Source organism: Triturus cristatus, chromosome 8 (genome assembly GCF_964204655.1).
Source record: "Triturus cristatus chromosome 8, aTriCri1.1, whole genome shotgun sequence".
NCBI lineage: Eukaryota > Metazoa > Chordata > Amphibia > Caudata > Salamandridae > Triturus > Triturus cristatus.
Window position 1 is genome coordinate 960,485,781 of NC_140591.1, and position 15,854 is coordinate 960,501,634.

General features: G+C 46.9%; 1 protein-coding gene across 1 annotated transcript in view; it reads right to left on the reverse strand.

Annotated features, from left to right (window-relative positions):
- SMS (spermine synthase) overlaps positions 1-15,854 on the reverse strand; it is a 586,561-nt gene that overhangs the window by 71,446 nt on the left and 499,261 nt on the right. The window contains exon 9 of the mRNA XM_085622475.1: positions 10,029-10,108. Within this exon, the coding sequence (XP_085478601.1) occupies positions 10,029-10,108 (80 nt within the window). The remainder of the gene's footprint in view (positions 1-10,028; positions 10,109-15,854) is intronic.

A 15,854-nucleotide genomic window follows, 5' to 3' on the forward strand; every position in this document is an offset into this window, starting at 1 on the left:
ATTCAGAACGCTGCTCACGCGCTGGATTCTCTGATGCAATCGCATCTAAGGGGTGAGTGAGGGGAGGCAATGAGTCTGATGGTGCAAGCCACCTTTCGTGACGTCACTTCCCCCCACTTCTTTTTTTAGGACTTGTGCCCTGCCTTTTGCTTTCAACTGGCTCGGGGGCTGGCACAGAGCCCACTCGAGAGCCAGAGCTCTGGCAGCAAACACATGCTGTTTAACGGGAAAGGGCTGGGCCAGCGACGAACAGCTAACTGCTGGGCGGCAGGTCCGTGGACCAAGAACACACATGGCTTCAGGTGACAGGGAGGTGTCATTTCTTAAATCAAGTGCAGTCGCAATGCAGGTAAAAAGGAGAAAGAACGAGGTGAGGCCAAAAAATAAAGGGCAACAAGGTATGGGGTGAGACCAGAAAAGATTCGACACGTCCATGCAGTGACGCAAAGATCTGACCACGATTGGGTCAAAGGAACCAACAGGCAGGCCAGCAGGGCTATGGGGGTAGGTCAGAGGTCAATGTAGGACCCTCAAAGATAGGAATTTCCAGCGCATCAAAAGATGTATGGCCCTGCAGGTGTTATTGTAGGCAGGCACACACCTAAATCATGAGGAGGGGTGTGGTGAGCGAATCCTGTGCTGGTGCTCGGTTGGGCTACACAATTTTCTGAATCCGCTACACACTGGGTGGATTTCATCCCAAATGTTGGGTCCCTGCCCAAGCAAATATCGCCAAATTATGCGAGACTGCCTCAGGTAACCAACCCTAGAGACCAAAGGCCCTGTGTTTATATTAGGCGGGAGGTGGGACCGGAAAGCAGTAAGTGCTCTGATACCTTGGTGTCATGTTCGCTGTATCTAAAATTGCACACACAAAAAACAGCGGGAGGGTGGTAATAAACAAACACATGAGAGCATTTAAGACTTCTCATTTTTCTTTGGTGCTTGAAAATCTGCCCAGGTAGAATGTTTTGTATGCTGTGCAAGTGTTTCCCCATAAAGGGTCACCTGTGTCATTTTCCGGTGTCAGATGTAAGGTGGCGATAAGATGGGATTTAGTAAACCTATACACATTGGGATACAGCCATTCGATCACCCATTATGATATTGTCTCATTAACTTGCCAGAACTTAGCTCAGGGCCTGATTAAGATCATGGCAGATCTGGTCCAGTCGTCACTTTTCCGACGGTTTCGCCACCCGCCTACTAGGTGGTCAGCCTGCTCAATTCAGATGCTGGGGGTCTATGAACGTTAGCCTGTCCGGGATCCGTCGTCTTCGCCAGAATTTTCCTCCTGCTTCAACGGCGTCGGAGGCAAAAGTGGCTGCCAGAGGGAAGCCAGCCAATATTATCACCGGGCTAATCACAAGGTGCCTTTCTGTCGAGGAAACTGTGGCGGGTAAACTTTCAAACATGAGTTGATGGAATCGAAGGGATATGAGGTAGAAACATACCTTTTTCTCGGTTTTCCACTTCAGCTTTCCGTCATGAACCAGATGTCCAAATTCTTCCTTTGCTGCTGCTACTTCACCACGAAAAAAGTCAACTCTGTATTTGTGGAAGAGGTGTGGCGCAGCGACCAGGGTACCCGACTCCGGACCACGGGGTTCACGGTTCAATCCCCGGCGGCAGGTCAGCCCAACATCATGTGACTCTGGGCAATAGCTGGCCCCCAGCGCCGGGAAACCACTTCGGGGGTAGCTGTGCGCTTTACAAATTCAAGGTTATTATTATTATTATTGCCGGAATCGAAGGTAAACTACTTTTTTACTTGTTTTCCTATGAATTGCCTGTTTACATCTGCTCTGGACTCATGCATTTTTAAATTGCTCTTACCTGCAATTTTTATCTTATGTGTAATGCATATGTGTTCATTCTTTTCAAATAAACACCTGTATTAACACTTAAAAATCAAATTTCAATTGTAAAATTAAAAATATGGAAAATATATTTCGGTAATTCTCTCATGTACTTTAATACATTTACAAAAATATATATTTTTTTTAAAGGAATAAGGGTAGGAGGGGTGGTAGAGAAGTGGCTTTTGGAGGTAGAGGAAGCTGGAGTAGGTGATGTGCTTGCGTCTGTATGTTTAGCAGATGCTTGTGGGTCTGGTGCTTGTGTAGGCTTGGATGTGTGTTTTATGGCTGGTGTTTGATATTCTGGTGAGTATGTTTGCTATTGGTTGGTGTTGTATTGTGTGTAGGTGTGTCGTTGTGTGTGTTGGTTTTGATGAGTTATTGTGGGGGTGGTTGTGGGTGTATTTTCAATAGAGTAGTGTGTGTGTTATTGTGGTGATGGTTGAAGTTTCAATAGTGTGTTTGTGTGTTATTGTGTTGGTGGTTGTGGGTGTAGTTTCAATAGTGTGTGTGTGTGTTATTGTGGTGGTGGTTGTAGTTTCAATAGTGTGTGTGTTTTATTGTGGTGGCGGTGGCTGTGGTTTCAATAGTGTGTGTGTGTTATTGTGATGGTGGCTGTAGTTTCAATACTGTGTGTGGTATTGTGGTGGTGGTTGTAGTTTCAATACTGTGTGTGTGTTATTGTGGTGGTGATTGTAGTTTCAATACTGTGTGTGTGTTATGGTGGTGGTTGTAGTTTCAATAGTATGTGTTATTGTGGTGGTGGGTGTAGTTTCAATAGTGTGTGTGTGTGTGTTATTGTGGTGGTGGTTGTAATTTCAATAGTGTGTGTTATTGTGGTGGTGGTTGTAGTTTCAATAGTGTGTGTGCGTGTTTTTGTGGTGGTTGTAGTTTAAATAGTGTGAGTGTGTGTGTTATTGTGGTGGTAGGTGTGGTTTCAATAGTGTGTGTGTTATTGTGGTGGTAGGTGTAGTTTAAAATATATGTGTGATTGAGGTTGCAGTTTCAAGTGTGTGTGTATGTGATTGCAGTTTCAACTGTGTGTGATTGTGGTTGCAGTTTCATGTGTGTGTGTGTGTGTGTGTGTGTCTTATGTCTTATGTGTTGTGTCAGTTGGGGCGTATAAGTGAGTGTGACTGGGGTGGTAGTGAGGAGGCTGCTAGGCTCTATGTTAAAAAATGGCAAAACACATTTGCAACAGCTAATTTAAAAGCAAAAACTAAGTGTATGTTTAGTGACACATTCAAAAGTATTACTTACCATTCTCCACTCAACCAGGGATTCCTGTCAGACCTTCAGGATGCAATATTTGTAAGACCTTCTCCTCCCAGTGCTATAGTGGCAAAAGGGGCTGGGAGAACCACTAGTCCTTTGGGCCTCCAGCTGACACTTGGATGTATGCAGGTGACAGCAATTAGCACAAATACATCAGGTGTGTGATGCTCGCATCCATCCAAAAGCCACAGGAATGGTACAATATTTGTCTCCCTTTACTCTGAGGGTACAGTGTTAACCCTGGGCGTAGTTCGCGAAGTAGCGCTACGCATAGCTACGCAAAGTGCACTTCGCGAGCTACGCGTAGCACTTCGCGAACTGCGTAGTACCCTGTTCGCACTGTGCAAGATGCCGTTTTCAATGATTGCACAGTGCGGACAAGCATCCGGCACTGTGCAATCATTGAAAACGGCATCTTGCACAGTGCGAGCTGTAGTTTTCTGCCGTTCAAGTAGATTTTTACTCGAGCTGCAGCTTTCTCAACGCGGACTGGTAGTTTCTCATCGCAAGTGGTCGCGAGCATACGCGACCACTCGCAATGAGAAACCTACCTCCCCACGTTGAGAATCTCGCCGGGAGGTTCATTTTCCACGCTCGCGATCGCCAACTTGATGTTGCTGATCGCGAACGAGGAAAAAGTCTCGCCGGGATGTCATTTTGCTTGCTCGCGGTCGCCAACTTGACGTTGAGGACCACGAGCAAGCAAAAAATTACCGCTGCACTACGCAACGCTACGCTACGCGTGTTTGCACTGTGCTACGTGCAATTCGCGTAGTGCGAAGTAGCGCAAACTTCTCAAACTACGCGAGCGTAGCGTAGTGCTTTGCCCATGCTTATACAGTGTACTGTTAGCCAATCTGAGCATTTCGACAGGCATGTGCGGGAGATTCTGATTTTGCCTGGACTCCTTAGGGTTTTGCTTCATCACATACTGGCAGCAAGGCATTGACTCCTTTGAGGGATCTTTAAGTTGTTTTTGCAGGTACCAGGAACTGCTTATTGTACCTTCAGAGTCTTTTCTCAATCAGCTTCTGTTTTTTAATGCTCTTTTCTTGGTGACCATTACATAAGCTTGGTGTTTGGGTGAGCAGGTTGCTTTGGTCTGCAGATCAGTTGATTCTTTGATACGGACCGTGGTTTTTAGGCCCACGTTTTACAGACCGAAAGCTTCAACACTTTTTTGTTTGAACCCTTCTTGCATGAAGCGGTCCTCCTCCATCCACTGGATGGGAGGCAATCCGTTTTGATTTATTTGAGATAGTCACATTATCTTTTGGTGAATTCTAGGGTTGATTACTGTGGTCTTGAACTCTGTATTGTGACACTAAGTCACTGGTGTCATTCTCACGTCTCAATGGCTTATAACTAGGCACAAGTTCCCTTACCTGAGCAGATTCAGGGCAACTTCAAGTTTGAGAGTTCCAGGGACGGAATTATCGGTTTCTCAAGCACGTGACCCGATATTTCTGACCCAGAAGACACCGGCACTGGAAACCTTACCTCTGAGGAGCCTCCTGACCCCCTCCCCCCGCCACCGAAACCTCCCACCCACCTCTACTTCAACTGGGGGGAAGCAAGAAAGGCTCCTCTCAGCTAAAGTGAAAGGATTTCGGGTCTACTGCCCCCCCCCCTCACCCCCGGCAAGAAAACAAGCCTGCGCAGATCAGGCCTGTTATTCCATGGGGAGTGGGGAAAAACATGCGCAACTGGACTCGGTATTACCAGGTCCATGTATTAGTAGCAGAGGCGCAACTAGAGTCAAATTTTTGGGGGGGCTTAGAAAAAATTTCGGGGGGGGGGGGGGGCAGATTCTTCAAGCAAAAGGCAGAGTGGAGCTGCAGGGCCTCTAAGCAAGGGGTGAAAACCATCAAAGCCTCGTTAACAAGCAAAAGGTCTTTTAAAGACCTGTGGAGTACTCCGGTGCGGCTGTGTGAGTGCCCGGGAAGCTGTCTCAGCCCGGGCAGCCAAACATGACGGGGGAGGGGGGGGGCTGAAGCCCTTTGAGTCCAATGGGCGTTGCGCGCCTGATTAGTAGTCCCCATTCTGGGGGGCGAGGGGTGAAAGGGACTTGTAATTCCTGTTATTATACTAGGAGGTATTGGCCATTATTAAGCTCGGTCCCGGTATCTCTTTTGGGCAGAACTGTGAACTCTAGCCGAGGCCCGGTGAGTCAGGAACCGTGCTACTTATGTATAGCACGTAGCAACAAACGCCTCAAGAACCATCATCTACTATTGGGCAAGACTTCCTCGAAATTGTAGGCAGGTTTCAATGTTCCAACGTGCATTTCCCCAACACCAACAAAAAAAGCACAGAAAGGGAGTGGAGTGCCTTGGAGATGTGATGAATAATATTAAAATAACTTCTGGAAAAGCAGGGAGCTGCTTTTTATGATACTAAAGTGGTATGAATGCTCTTGAAGGTACATTTACCGCCCTGGAAAACGTACATTTAGTCAATTCAGGTAAACTCCCTGTGTTAGTAACATAATTGCACACAGGTGCTCCCCTGCAGGTCTGGGAAATGTAATCCAACAATCGCTTGAACACAGAATATGAACAATTGGAGCACATGGAATATTTTCAGTATGCCGTGAAACCCCCGATAATTAATGCAGCAGGCAATAATCCCCGTAATGAAGCTAAGGGAAGACTTCATAAATCACGAACACTTCTGAAAGAAATTTCCCTAACTGGTTTATGAAACAGTAATATCACGAACCTTCAACAACATATATTACGTCGTTCAGATCCAGGTTTGGTGAAACCTGCATTTCCGATTTATTCATGGTTAAGTAAATAAGCGACTACCTTAGCAGCCTTCGTTTTACAATCCTCTACCGCCCTCTATTGGTCATAGGCCGTTTGCATTGAATACAGCTAACATTTTCCAGTACAAGAATGGAGGGGAAGTAATAAAGAAATTTTGTCTAAAAATGTAGAACAAGCAACTTTCAGGATAATGCAAGCTGGGGCCTGATGTTTACATTTTATAGTTCTGGACTCGTATGATACAAATATAAAAAAGGACAATGACGTGGAGCAGTTTTGTTTGATGTTAGAAGACTATGTTTTTCCAAACACACACTAACGACATAAACTAATTTTCCTTTTTGTGTTGGGAATAAGAAGCATATTGTTGTTGTAAAGAGGCATATGTAAAGCGTAATATATACTAACAACTTGCCCACTAGACGCCGAGAGCTGCCTGCATTGTTAGTTTCTATTGTGGTGTGCCCCAGCTATAGTGTTTCAGTGTACACCCGCATCCATATCCATGTCTCCCTGTCCCAGCGTACACGTCTGTCTCTCCAGGGCCCAGGTCATCTGCCTGGGGGGTCCCTGGCCCAGGGACTGTCTCCGCGGCTCCCTTTGATAAAGGCAGCCTGTGTCTCCTGGTCCCACTGACCAAGAGACGGCTTCCCCGTAACAGTGACGTCTCCCTCCCACGGTATCAAAGCCTCCCTAGACGAGTAGCAGACAGGCTTCTATATGATGTGTTTAAGGTTCCATGCAATACAGACCTGGATGAATGTTTATATGGCATGTTATGGAAAACTACTACCGCCATGCTTCTAGGTGATTGGTTATCATTTAGGGAGGTGTTAGTCTAAGGATAGGAGTGTGTGTGTTTTGAAACGTGATTGCGGTTATTTACTCTTTGTAATAATGACTGCCGAGTCGTTTCTATATGTATACTGATCCTAATGCACATTATTTGCAGATAGTGTCTAATAAATAACCCTCTGATGCAAAATACCAGCCACTCTGTATGTACTGGTTTTGGGATAAATGGTGAGGATCTGTACACCACCTGCAGCTGAGAGACTCTCTTGACAGGTCCGCCTGATCGCTACTATTCCTACCTGTGGGGTCTTAACCCAGGAGTGGAGGAGTGAGAAACACGCCAGTTTCCCTTTTCTCTGAAAAGGTAAAAATGTCTTCGTGGGTTGAAGGGCTCTACTGGTTGTGACCCTAATAATTTGCTGCTAACATGAGACCCTGTCTGCAGTCTAGTGGGTCTCCATGTCAAATATTTTGGGACTCCCTGTCCCAGTGTCCATGTTTCTGTGTGCCAAAGTAGCTGCCAGCCCAGGTGTCTGTGCATTTCTTGCCAGTGCAGGTACATTTTTGCCATGACCTGCACTCAATTTAAAAAAAAACACAGACAACAGTTCTTGATAGTCAATAAACAATTTGTTTTATCAATAGAAGCCGCCAAAACTGTTGGCATAGTCAATAGCTGACATTATGGCTGGTATAACATATGTAGATAGTCCCTGCCAAAACATTCTTTCTTCTCATGTACCCATGGGCTCTCCTGCTATCAACTCCAAGAGTCACTAATGGTGTGATTCATCATACATAACGAATAGACTAGCAAGCCACATTTATGATACGCTAAACATGCAAGAAAGAATTTTTCGTGCAAGCTTTGCAGCTCAGATTGTGCCTCTTTCCTTATCAAGCCACATAATTCCTCTTTGACTACATGTACATGGGATGAAGTTTCCCCGGCCGTACATTCTAAAGATATTGCAAGTCACCGAGGCGTTCCATGACCAGAAAGAGGACCGAGGCTGAAGGCAGAGCTCCTTTATGAGGTCATGGAGCTCCGAGGTGACGGGCAATATCCTAATACTGTGTGGCAGGAGATGCTTTATTCGTTATATACTACACGATCACACCATCACCTTTGCATCACTGGTGCTTAGCTCTTTCACATGAAAGTTAGATCGTGTTTGCAAACATTAAGAATAAAAATAGTATCCCTGGTGAAAAATTATACACATCAAAAAAGCTGTTAGATATTTGTTGCAAAAAAGATACTAGAATCAGCATAACACAAGTCACATTTTTTTTTAAAAAAAGGTGCAATAGTTTGAAATGTGTAGAAACATGCAGAAAGATTCTAACTTTTCTACAATTACCTAAGGAATGTGAATACTAAACATGTTACCATAAATATATCCTTTGTTTGGCACTGTATGGCTAGAAAAACAGAACAGAAGAAACAAAAGCCACATTCCGTTTTCATTCTTTAAACAGCTGCTTTAAGGATGCCCTGTCACCTGACCTGCCTTTCCCCTCAGCTGCTGGCTCTTACAGCAGGCACTGTGACGGCAGAACCCAACTGTAACAAGTTATTACAGTTGAGAGGCGATGTCATTTCTTTATTATCAGAGACTGGGTGCATCACAAGTCACCTATTATAAGGAAATTGAACACAGGCTTTTATACAGAGATTGCAGGATCCCATGTATTATATCCTCATAACATACAGTTGAAGTATTTTACCCATACATATTATTTGTAAGTGTGTAATCCCAGTATTAAAATCTTTCTCTAAATTCCTTATTCGCTATTTTTGCAAGTTACTAGTCATTCTTAACTACAGACCCTTTTCTATCTGATCTACATTAAACCGATTCTAATAAGGTTTGAAACAAATTAATAACTGCTTTTTGGTGCGCTTAATTCTACATTACAGATTTAGCTTTTATTCTTAAAATCTGCAACCATACTATCTCTTGAAAAGGAAGGAGCAAAACACCAAGGAATTGTGAGGTTTGTGGGAAGAGTGATGCAATGATGGTGGATTTAAGAGGTTTGTGCGAAGAATTAAGGAATAAAATACCCTTTCAATCTATGTTAAAAGTGTATTATTGCAAGTCACCTCAGAATTTCATGACCTTATAAAGGAACTCAGCCTTCAGTCACAATCCTCCATATGGTGATGAACTTCTCGGTGGCCTGCTATATCCTTATACTGTACGGCAGGGGTACTATACCCCAAATATATTGCCTAAATTATATGTACAGTTGTGTGATCCCACAAGCGCTTTAAAAAACTGGACAGAATGTGCATTACACCTATATTTGTAAAAAACTAACTAGAACCATGGTGGTGATTTGAAGGTAACGCATGGCCAAGGAGGACTATGTATGTATATACAGCTAGCTGTACGAGCAGACCGATAGGTTTGTAAATAGGATTATGCCCTTTTCTTGTCTGAGTCCAAAATAACTATTTGATGGACAGAATGCAGAACAATGTCATACATTCACCCCAGTACAGAGATCTGGGCCTAAATCCATCGTTTTTTGTTTTTTTTTGCTCACCATGCCATTCCAGTTTGGACCCAGCCATATGCAAATCAGTCTTGACCCTGTGCCCAATGGGAGCAGTCCAGCCCGAACTGCCAGGCCAGGTCCTCCCTGGACTGGAAACAAGCATCCTAGGACCGGTTTCGGGGTTTTACCCCTCTTCAGCCAGGATAGCTTGATTCCAGTGGCATGGAGAGCACGGGGCTCATGTCGGAGCACACCCGTCCCACTCGGGGTGACAAATGCAAAAAGAACTATTTGATGGATAGAATGCAGAACAATGTCATACATTCACCCCAGTACAGAGATCTGGGCCTAAATCCATCGTTGCACAGGGTCAGACTGATTTGCATATAGCCATGTCTAAACTGGGGTGGTGGAGTGAGCTAAAGAATGATGATGGATTAAACCCAGATCAGTTGACTGGGGGTGGGTGTCTGATTTGCTGAAACGCTCCGTCCATCATCCCCTTTGGTATCACTTTTCTTGTCTGAGAGCACGACTGTGTTCGCCTTACTGTAACTTTTTTTAACAAAGTAACTTATTAGGTTTATTTGCTATCGGAGAATCACTGAACTCTTAACACCTCCAATAGGAACGGTCTTTCAGATAGCGATGAATAAAATGGGACGAGGTAGGACAGGTTATTCGTGGAGTTTGCTCTGGAAATCCAAGACCTTGACTCGTTACCGTATAATGTTTTTTTTTGGAAGGGGCCCGGTTTAATCATTTTGTTTTCGTCATCTAAGGCATGAAAAGGAATGCAAAGTATAAGGTGATACTGTACCTGAGTGAAATATTTTCCATCCTGCTTTAGAACTTTCATCGAAAGGTCAAGAATTAGGCTCAAAAATTCCCAGGTAGAATCTGAAATGAAACCGAATATAAAAGTTGTATGTCGGGTAGTTCAAAATATATAAAGGAGATAAGGCAAGACAAAAAAAGGCACGTTCGAAAAAAGAGTTAACAAAGCAAATATCAAGTCATTCAATATTATAGCAACAATAAAAGTTTTATAGAGCACTACCACTGGGTAGTTGCCTGCCACATTCTATATGTACACCTGGTCACATTTAATGGCAAATTTCAAGGGTGACGAACACTCATCTCAACAATAATGCGCCATACAAGGCTCAGAACCTGCTCACTGGAAGTAGCAGTGGTTTAGATAGCTACTTGGCTAGTACGAACTAGAGACTGAAGACTGTTAAAAAACATGAACGCTTTAGGAATCGCTAAGCAGAAGCCGATGCGCAAAAAAAGCGTTTCATATTCTGAGATTCATGGAACGTGCTTCATTACGTATCCGCGGAACCTCCTCTTTTCTGCTCTCAGCCTCCACCCTACACATCCCCATGATCCATCCACGTGTGACCTCAAGGTTGTCATCAAGACCCGCAAACAAATAGTGACCACACCGTCATCCGCTTCAATCAACACACATGCACAGACGTCACCCAAGGATTACACTGACACTTTCTTTGTGGGTGAAGAACTGCTGCAGGTTTATTTCATACAACATAAGTATGACGATAAATGGGTTATCTTACGGGCGATCCAGGGCAAGCAGCCCCTAGCTGCTCCGCCCGCCTGGTGAGCCAGCACACACGGTGGGTCGATGCCCGGCAGTGTGGCACATATTTCTTTGCAGATCATCCACTGGGTCACGTGATCTGTCTCCTACTCCCGCCCCTTCTGACAGGGGCGGAGCGTGTTGTGGCACACCCCCGGTTGGTCAGGCCCCCCAACCGCCCGAAGGACTAACGGGGGCCGTCGCGGTCTTCCCAGAACCCCCTTCGGCTCCTGGACCTTGGCTCGGGCACCTTTACTGTGCCGGACAGGGGTACCCTTACTGTACCGCCTGTCGCAGAGGTACCCTTACTGTACCTGTCTGCATCCAGATCGCCCTGTAACTCCGCCTGCAACGCAAAAGAAAAACATTAAAACATTCGTCCGAGCAGGAGCGGTGCGCAGGAAGCAGAGGAGGAACTGGGCGAGAGGGTCGCCTAAGTAAGGGGGCTAGCCTCGCCCCCCCCCCCAACGGCCCGCCTCCACCTGTACACTTAATGGAGATCTCCTCCCTGGGCGTGGCCTCGCGCGCGAGGCAGAAGAAGGGGGAGAGGGGAAGGCTGCGACGGGCAGCCACTAGAGAGCTGCCCTGCTGATGTCCCACTGCTTGGGAAGCGGGCAGCGGCATATCCGCTCTCCGAACCAGAAGCCAGGGCGATCTTGAGCGGTCTCTTTGTGGGGGGCAGAAAATGGGCCCTCTTTACAGACACAAAAACAAATAAATGAAGAGGGCAACCGAGAGAGGTGGTTCAAACACAGGGACACGGAGCTGAATTCAGAAGCCACTTAACTGCCAAGGGGACAGAAATCTGGCAGCTAAAAATGGCTCCACATACAAATTAAGGTAACAGTTCCTAAAGAAATATATATGCCAGTATGGTCTACTAAGCAGGGAAGAAAAAAGGGGAGGGGAAATGACAAGTAGTCTCAGATGAGGTTCGAAAGTCGTAATGTGGTGGAGACTAGAGACTCCTGGATGGTACTAGAAGTGCCCTCACACACCCTTGCGGGTGCAAAGCATCATCATCGGGCTGTGCTCCTCGTGGGGGTGGCGCTGCAGTCCCTCACGGGCCCTAAAAGGGCTCTCTATCGGAGATCTTTTGGTGGAGTCGCCGTAGTTGTGCGTGTGGGTGTGTGGGGAGGGGGGGTGTGTAGTGGTGAAAACTAAAAAGACCTACTGGTGCCCTAACTATTTATTGGTGGGTCCAGGAGGTCTATTAAAAATTAACGGGGATTGATGTTATATAAACATACAGAGTGGGGAAGAACGGTAAATACGTCCCACTACTCTCGACCCGTAAGAGTGAGGGTTTAAAGTGAGAGAGAGGGGGTACAAGTGGTGGTCAACATGTTTCGCGCTGTTGCCGGTCCCTAATGGATCCTAGCGCTTCGTCAGGACCGAGGTGGTGATTACAAAGTAAGGGATGGGATTCAGAAAAAAGAGGGGGAGTCTGCTGTAATCCCAGAGACACACAAAAAAAGGATAGTTGGAGGATCACGGGTTATTCGTGTCCTAGACGTCGAACCTGTGGGGGAGAGGGAGAGAATAAAACATAAAGAGTAATGTTGGGCTTCCTACGGTAGAGGGCTCAAGAAGCATGCACCAATAAGGAAAATATTCCTGCCGAAATCGTGCTAGGAATAGGTGCTCGTGCCCTGTGTAACGTCAGTGGAAATGCCCAACACTGGGGATATTAAAGAAAAACAAGACAAACGCAAACTGCAATTGAGGTTACTCAGATTGCCAGTAAAATGTCCCTACAGAGAGAACCAGCCTAAATGTGATGGTGACATATGCCAGACTCAGTTAGAACGGTGTGCGAGGTGCCTAGGTTGTGCACACACCAGTGGATGATTGACTTACTCATACAAGTGAGGCGGAATGTACTGGGGATGTATCCCTGGCAATGATTCAATAACGTAGCCCAGGTGTAGTAGGGTGAGCACTTATGAATAAGGCATGAGCGTGCTGTAATATCATACCAAGAATTGCAGGTGCTGGGCATGTCACAATGCAAAAAACAGGTGTGAGAGGCACGTGAAAACGACGTTGAGAAATGACACATGCTTTCACACAAGGTTTGAAAAACAATCCTACCCGTAAGAAGTCAGGGTCCAAGCTGTACCGGATCTTGACAAACTGGGGCGGGGGCTACAGCTGTGAATTAAGCAGCATAAGTCATGTTCGGGGGTGGGGTGGGTTGTGGCTCGCACACGGGTTAGCCAAGGATAGCCACGTCGTCTGAGACAAGGGACCCAAACACTATAACGACCATCGCTACATAGCATACAAAGTACTTACATCTGCCCCGGGAAATCGCGTTGATAACCTAAGGTGCCTCCAGAGTCGCCGGTAAAGCTGTACGGCGATCTCGTGTTTTATATGCTCAAAGCTAATTGGTCAAAGGGGTAGAGTAGGTATTGAGAAAGGACTCAATAACGTCTCAGAGAAGGTAGCGGCCATCTTAGAACGGTAAAATGTACGAACATTTTCCTATTCCTGTCTGATAAAGGCTGTAATCGTGAAAAATGGCTGCCAGATTTCTAGTCCACACTGGGCTACACCACGATGTTCAATCGCGGGTAATAGCAGAGACCTCGTCTCGGACCGCTGTGACGAGTACATTCATGGAGTTCAAGTTCTAATTATTAGCTGCAAGTTGCTGTTTTCGAACAGTATAATGGAGCTTCCTCTATTTCAATGGCTCTCCTGCACCATTGGGTGGCCTTCGGCTCCATCTAAGTGCTGGGTACCACCCCAAGACTGATATCAATGGAGCCATAAAGCTCAACACTGGCGCCCTAGCATCAGTTACTCGTCAGTTCGTGAGTGCCCAGCGGCAGTAGGAAGTGACACCCCAAGGGCGCTGTTGCTGGTGCTCCGGTACAGCTAGTGCTTTCCTAAACTTTGACTGTCCTCTGCGTCTCATTGAGAACCCCCCCCAATTCCTGGTAAGACCCCGGGACCTCCAGTCCAACAGCACACACACTGACCCATTGTGCCCACCGTAGGGGCTGAATCGCCCTCCTCACCGCCAGTGCCCGCTAGCAGCTCCCTAACCACACCCATCCCATTCACACCCTACTCTGGTGCACACACGGTGTTTGTGCACGGTTTACGAGGTGTCCTGGGGTGGCACCCTGCACCGGCAACAGCGGGGACGCCGGGTCCCATAGAAAAGGTCACGGAAGCGGTCTGTTTTGATACAGTAGAGTTTAGGGTAGGGAAGTAAGATTGATCTTTCAAGAGGGTAGGTTATTCCACCCTCGCCCAGCTCCCCCAGACTGCCATTTTGACAACTTCCACTACCCAGTCATGCCGCTCCCTTACCTTGTCCAGCACCTTCCGGCACACGGCGCTGTACCTCTGCTCGCAGAGCACCCGCATCTTGGTGGACCATTGGAAGCAGACGGCGTGATCGCAGCAGCCCAGCGCCAGCACCTCCAGCTCCTGGCAGCACAGTACGCAGCTCCACTCGGGAGCCAGGTCCGGAGGGGTGGATGGGGACAGAGGCCCGCCAGCCGGGGACAGTGAGGTGGGAGGCCGGGGAATCTTCCGGGATCCGGGGTGAGACTCAGGGCCCATGTGAGCTCTGCGGGAGACTCCGGGCCCATGCGGGGCGGTCCGGGGGCCGCTGACATCTCGGCCCTGGAGCGGTTTTGCCTGTTTAGCCCGCCCGACGTGAACCCGTGACAGCTGGTGCTGCAGGCTGACAAGGGTGGCCGCGGCCGAGGGAGACCTGGGATGGAGCGGTTGTGGCTGAGGGGTGGGTGCAGGCGCTGCGGGCAACGCCACTGTTTTGTCCCGCATGCGTACGATGTAAGGCTTCGCGCACATGCGAGAGTGCAAATCCAGCGACCAATCACACGATAAACAAGCATTGAAAATGCAATAGGATTCATTTACACGAGACCTATTGCATTTTCAACAGAAGTGCGTGCGTGAAAGAAGGCATGGACGGGAGAGGGTGGCGTGGGTGATGATGGTCTAAGAAGTTACGGACTATGGGAGAGAACGGGGAGAGGCAGGGGAACAAAACAGTTTTGGAAGTAAAGGGGTCGATAGCCTCGGAAGGAGGAAAATGACGGCCGTCAGGAGGCGGGATTAAGTTCCCGAAAACAAATCAAAATGCAGCATTTAGAATTGCGGCGAATCAAAATGATAGGCGGAAAGTGCGCGGAGCTTCCCCAGTACATTTTGAGCCAGATGTGAAGATTGTCGTCCAAACAATGAAAAAAACCTTTGCATAAGTTCTATGGGCAAAGTAGCCCTGCCATAGAGGCCTAATGATCTGGAGAGTAGGCATACACTCATAGGGGTTTAAGCAGGTAGAAACAGACCTAATGACAAGTCAGCATTGTACTTCGTCGAGGCTATTGTACCTGCAACGATGTTATCGAGGAAGTAATTGTAAAGTAGATTCTAGATTATAAATCATCAATCGAAAGTAGGTGTAATTGTAAAGAGAGAAGGTTACGTGTGCAAGAGTGTGAAAAGAAGAAAAATGAGGGAGGGGTGGGGGGGTGCAGGGGACAATCCTTGGGTAGTCGTTACCACTGTGTGTGAAACAGAAGGAGCAGGTCTGCAAGGCACAGCATTGGTGTACGAGATGTTTGTATTTATGGCGGGGTGGGGGGTCAACTTTCTGGAGAAAAAGATCAGATCAAGTGAAGTCCAGATGCCTCTTGAGGCATTGATTTTGTGTGCTTATTTGTATATGATATTGTCGGCCCCTCTTAGTGCAAAGATGTTCTTTACCACTTCTTGGTGGAGATGCACTTGTCAGCAAGATGACACCTACTCAGGTTGTCTGTTCTTGTATTCACCAGATCAGCCAAATGGTTGGTCACCAGCCAGTTCGTGGGCCTGAGCCTGAGACCAAAGTCTCAGTGCTTGCCAGCAGAAAAGCACAGAGCCTACACTATCTCTGCTTGAGCACATACTATGTCACCATTATGTTGCCTGTCAAGACATGAACAGAACAATTGCCATGTGAGAGTAGGAAGGTCGTGTGCCCTAGGCGAAATGCCCATAGTTTGAACA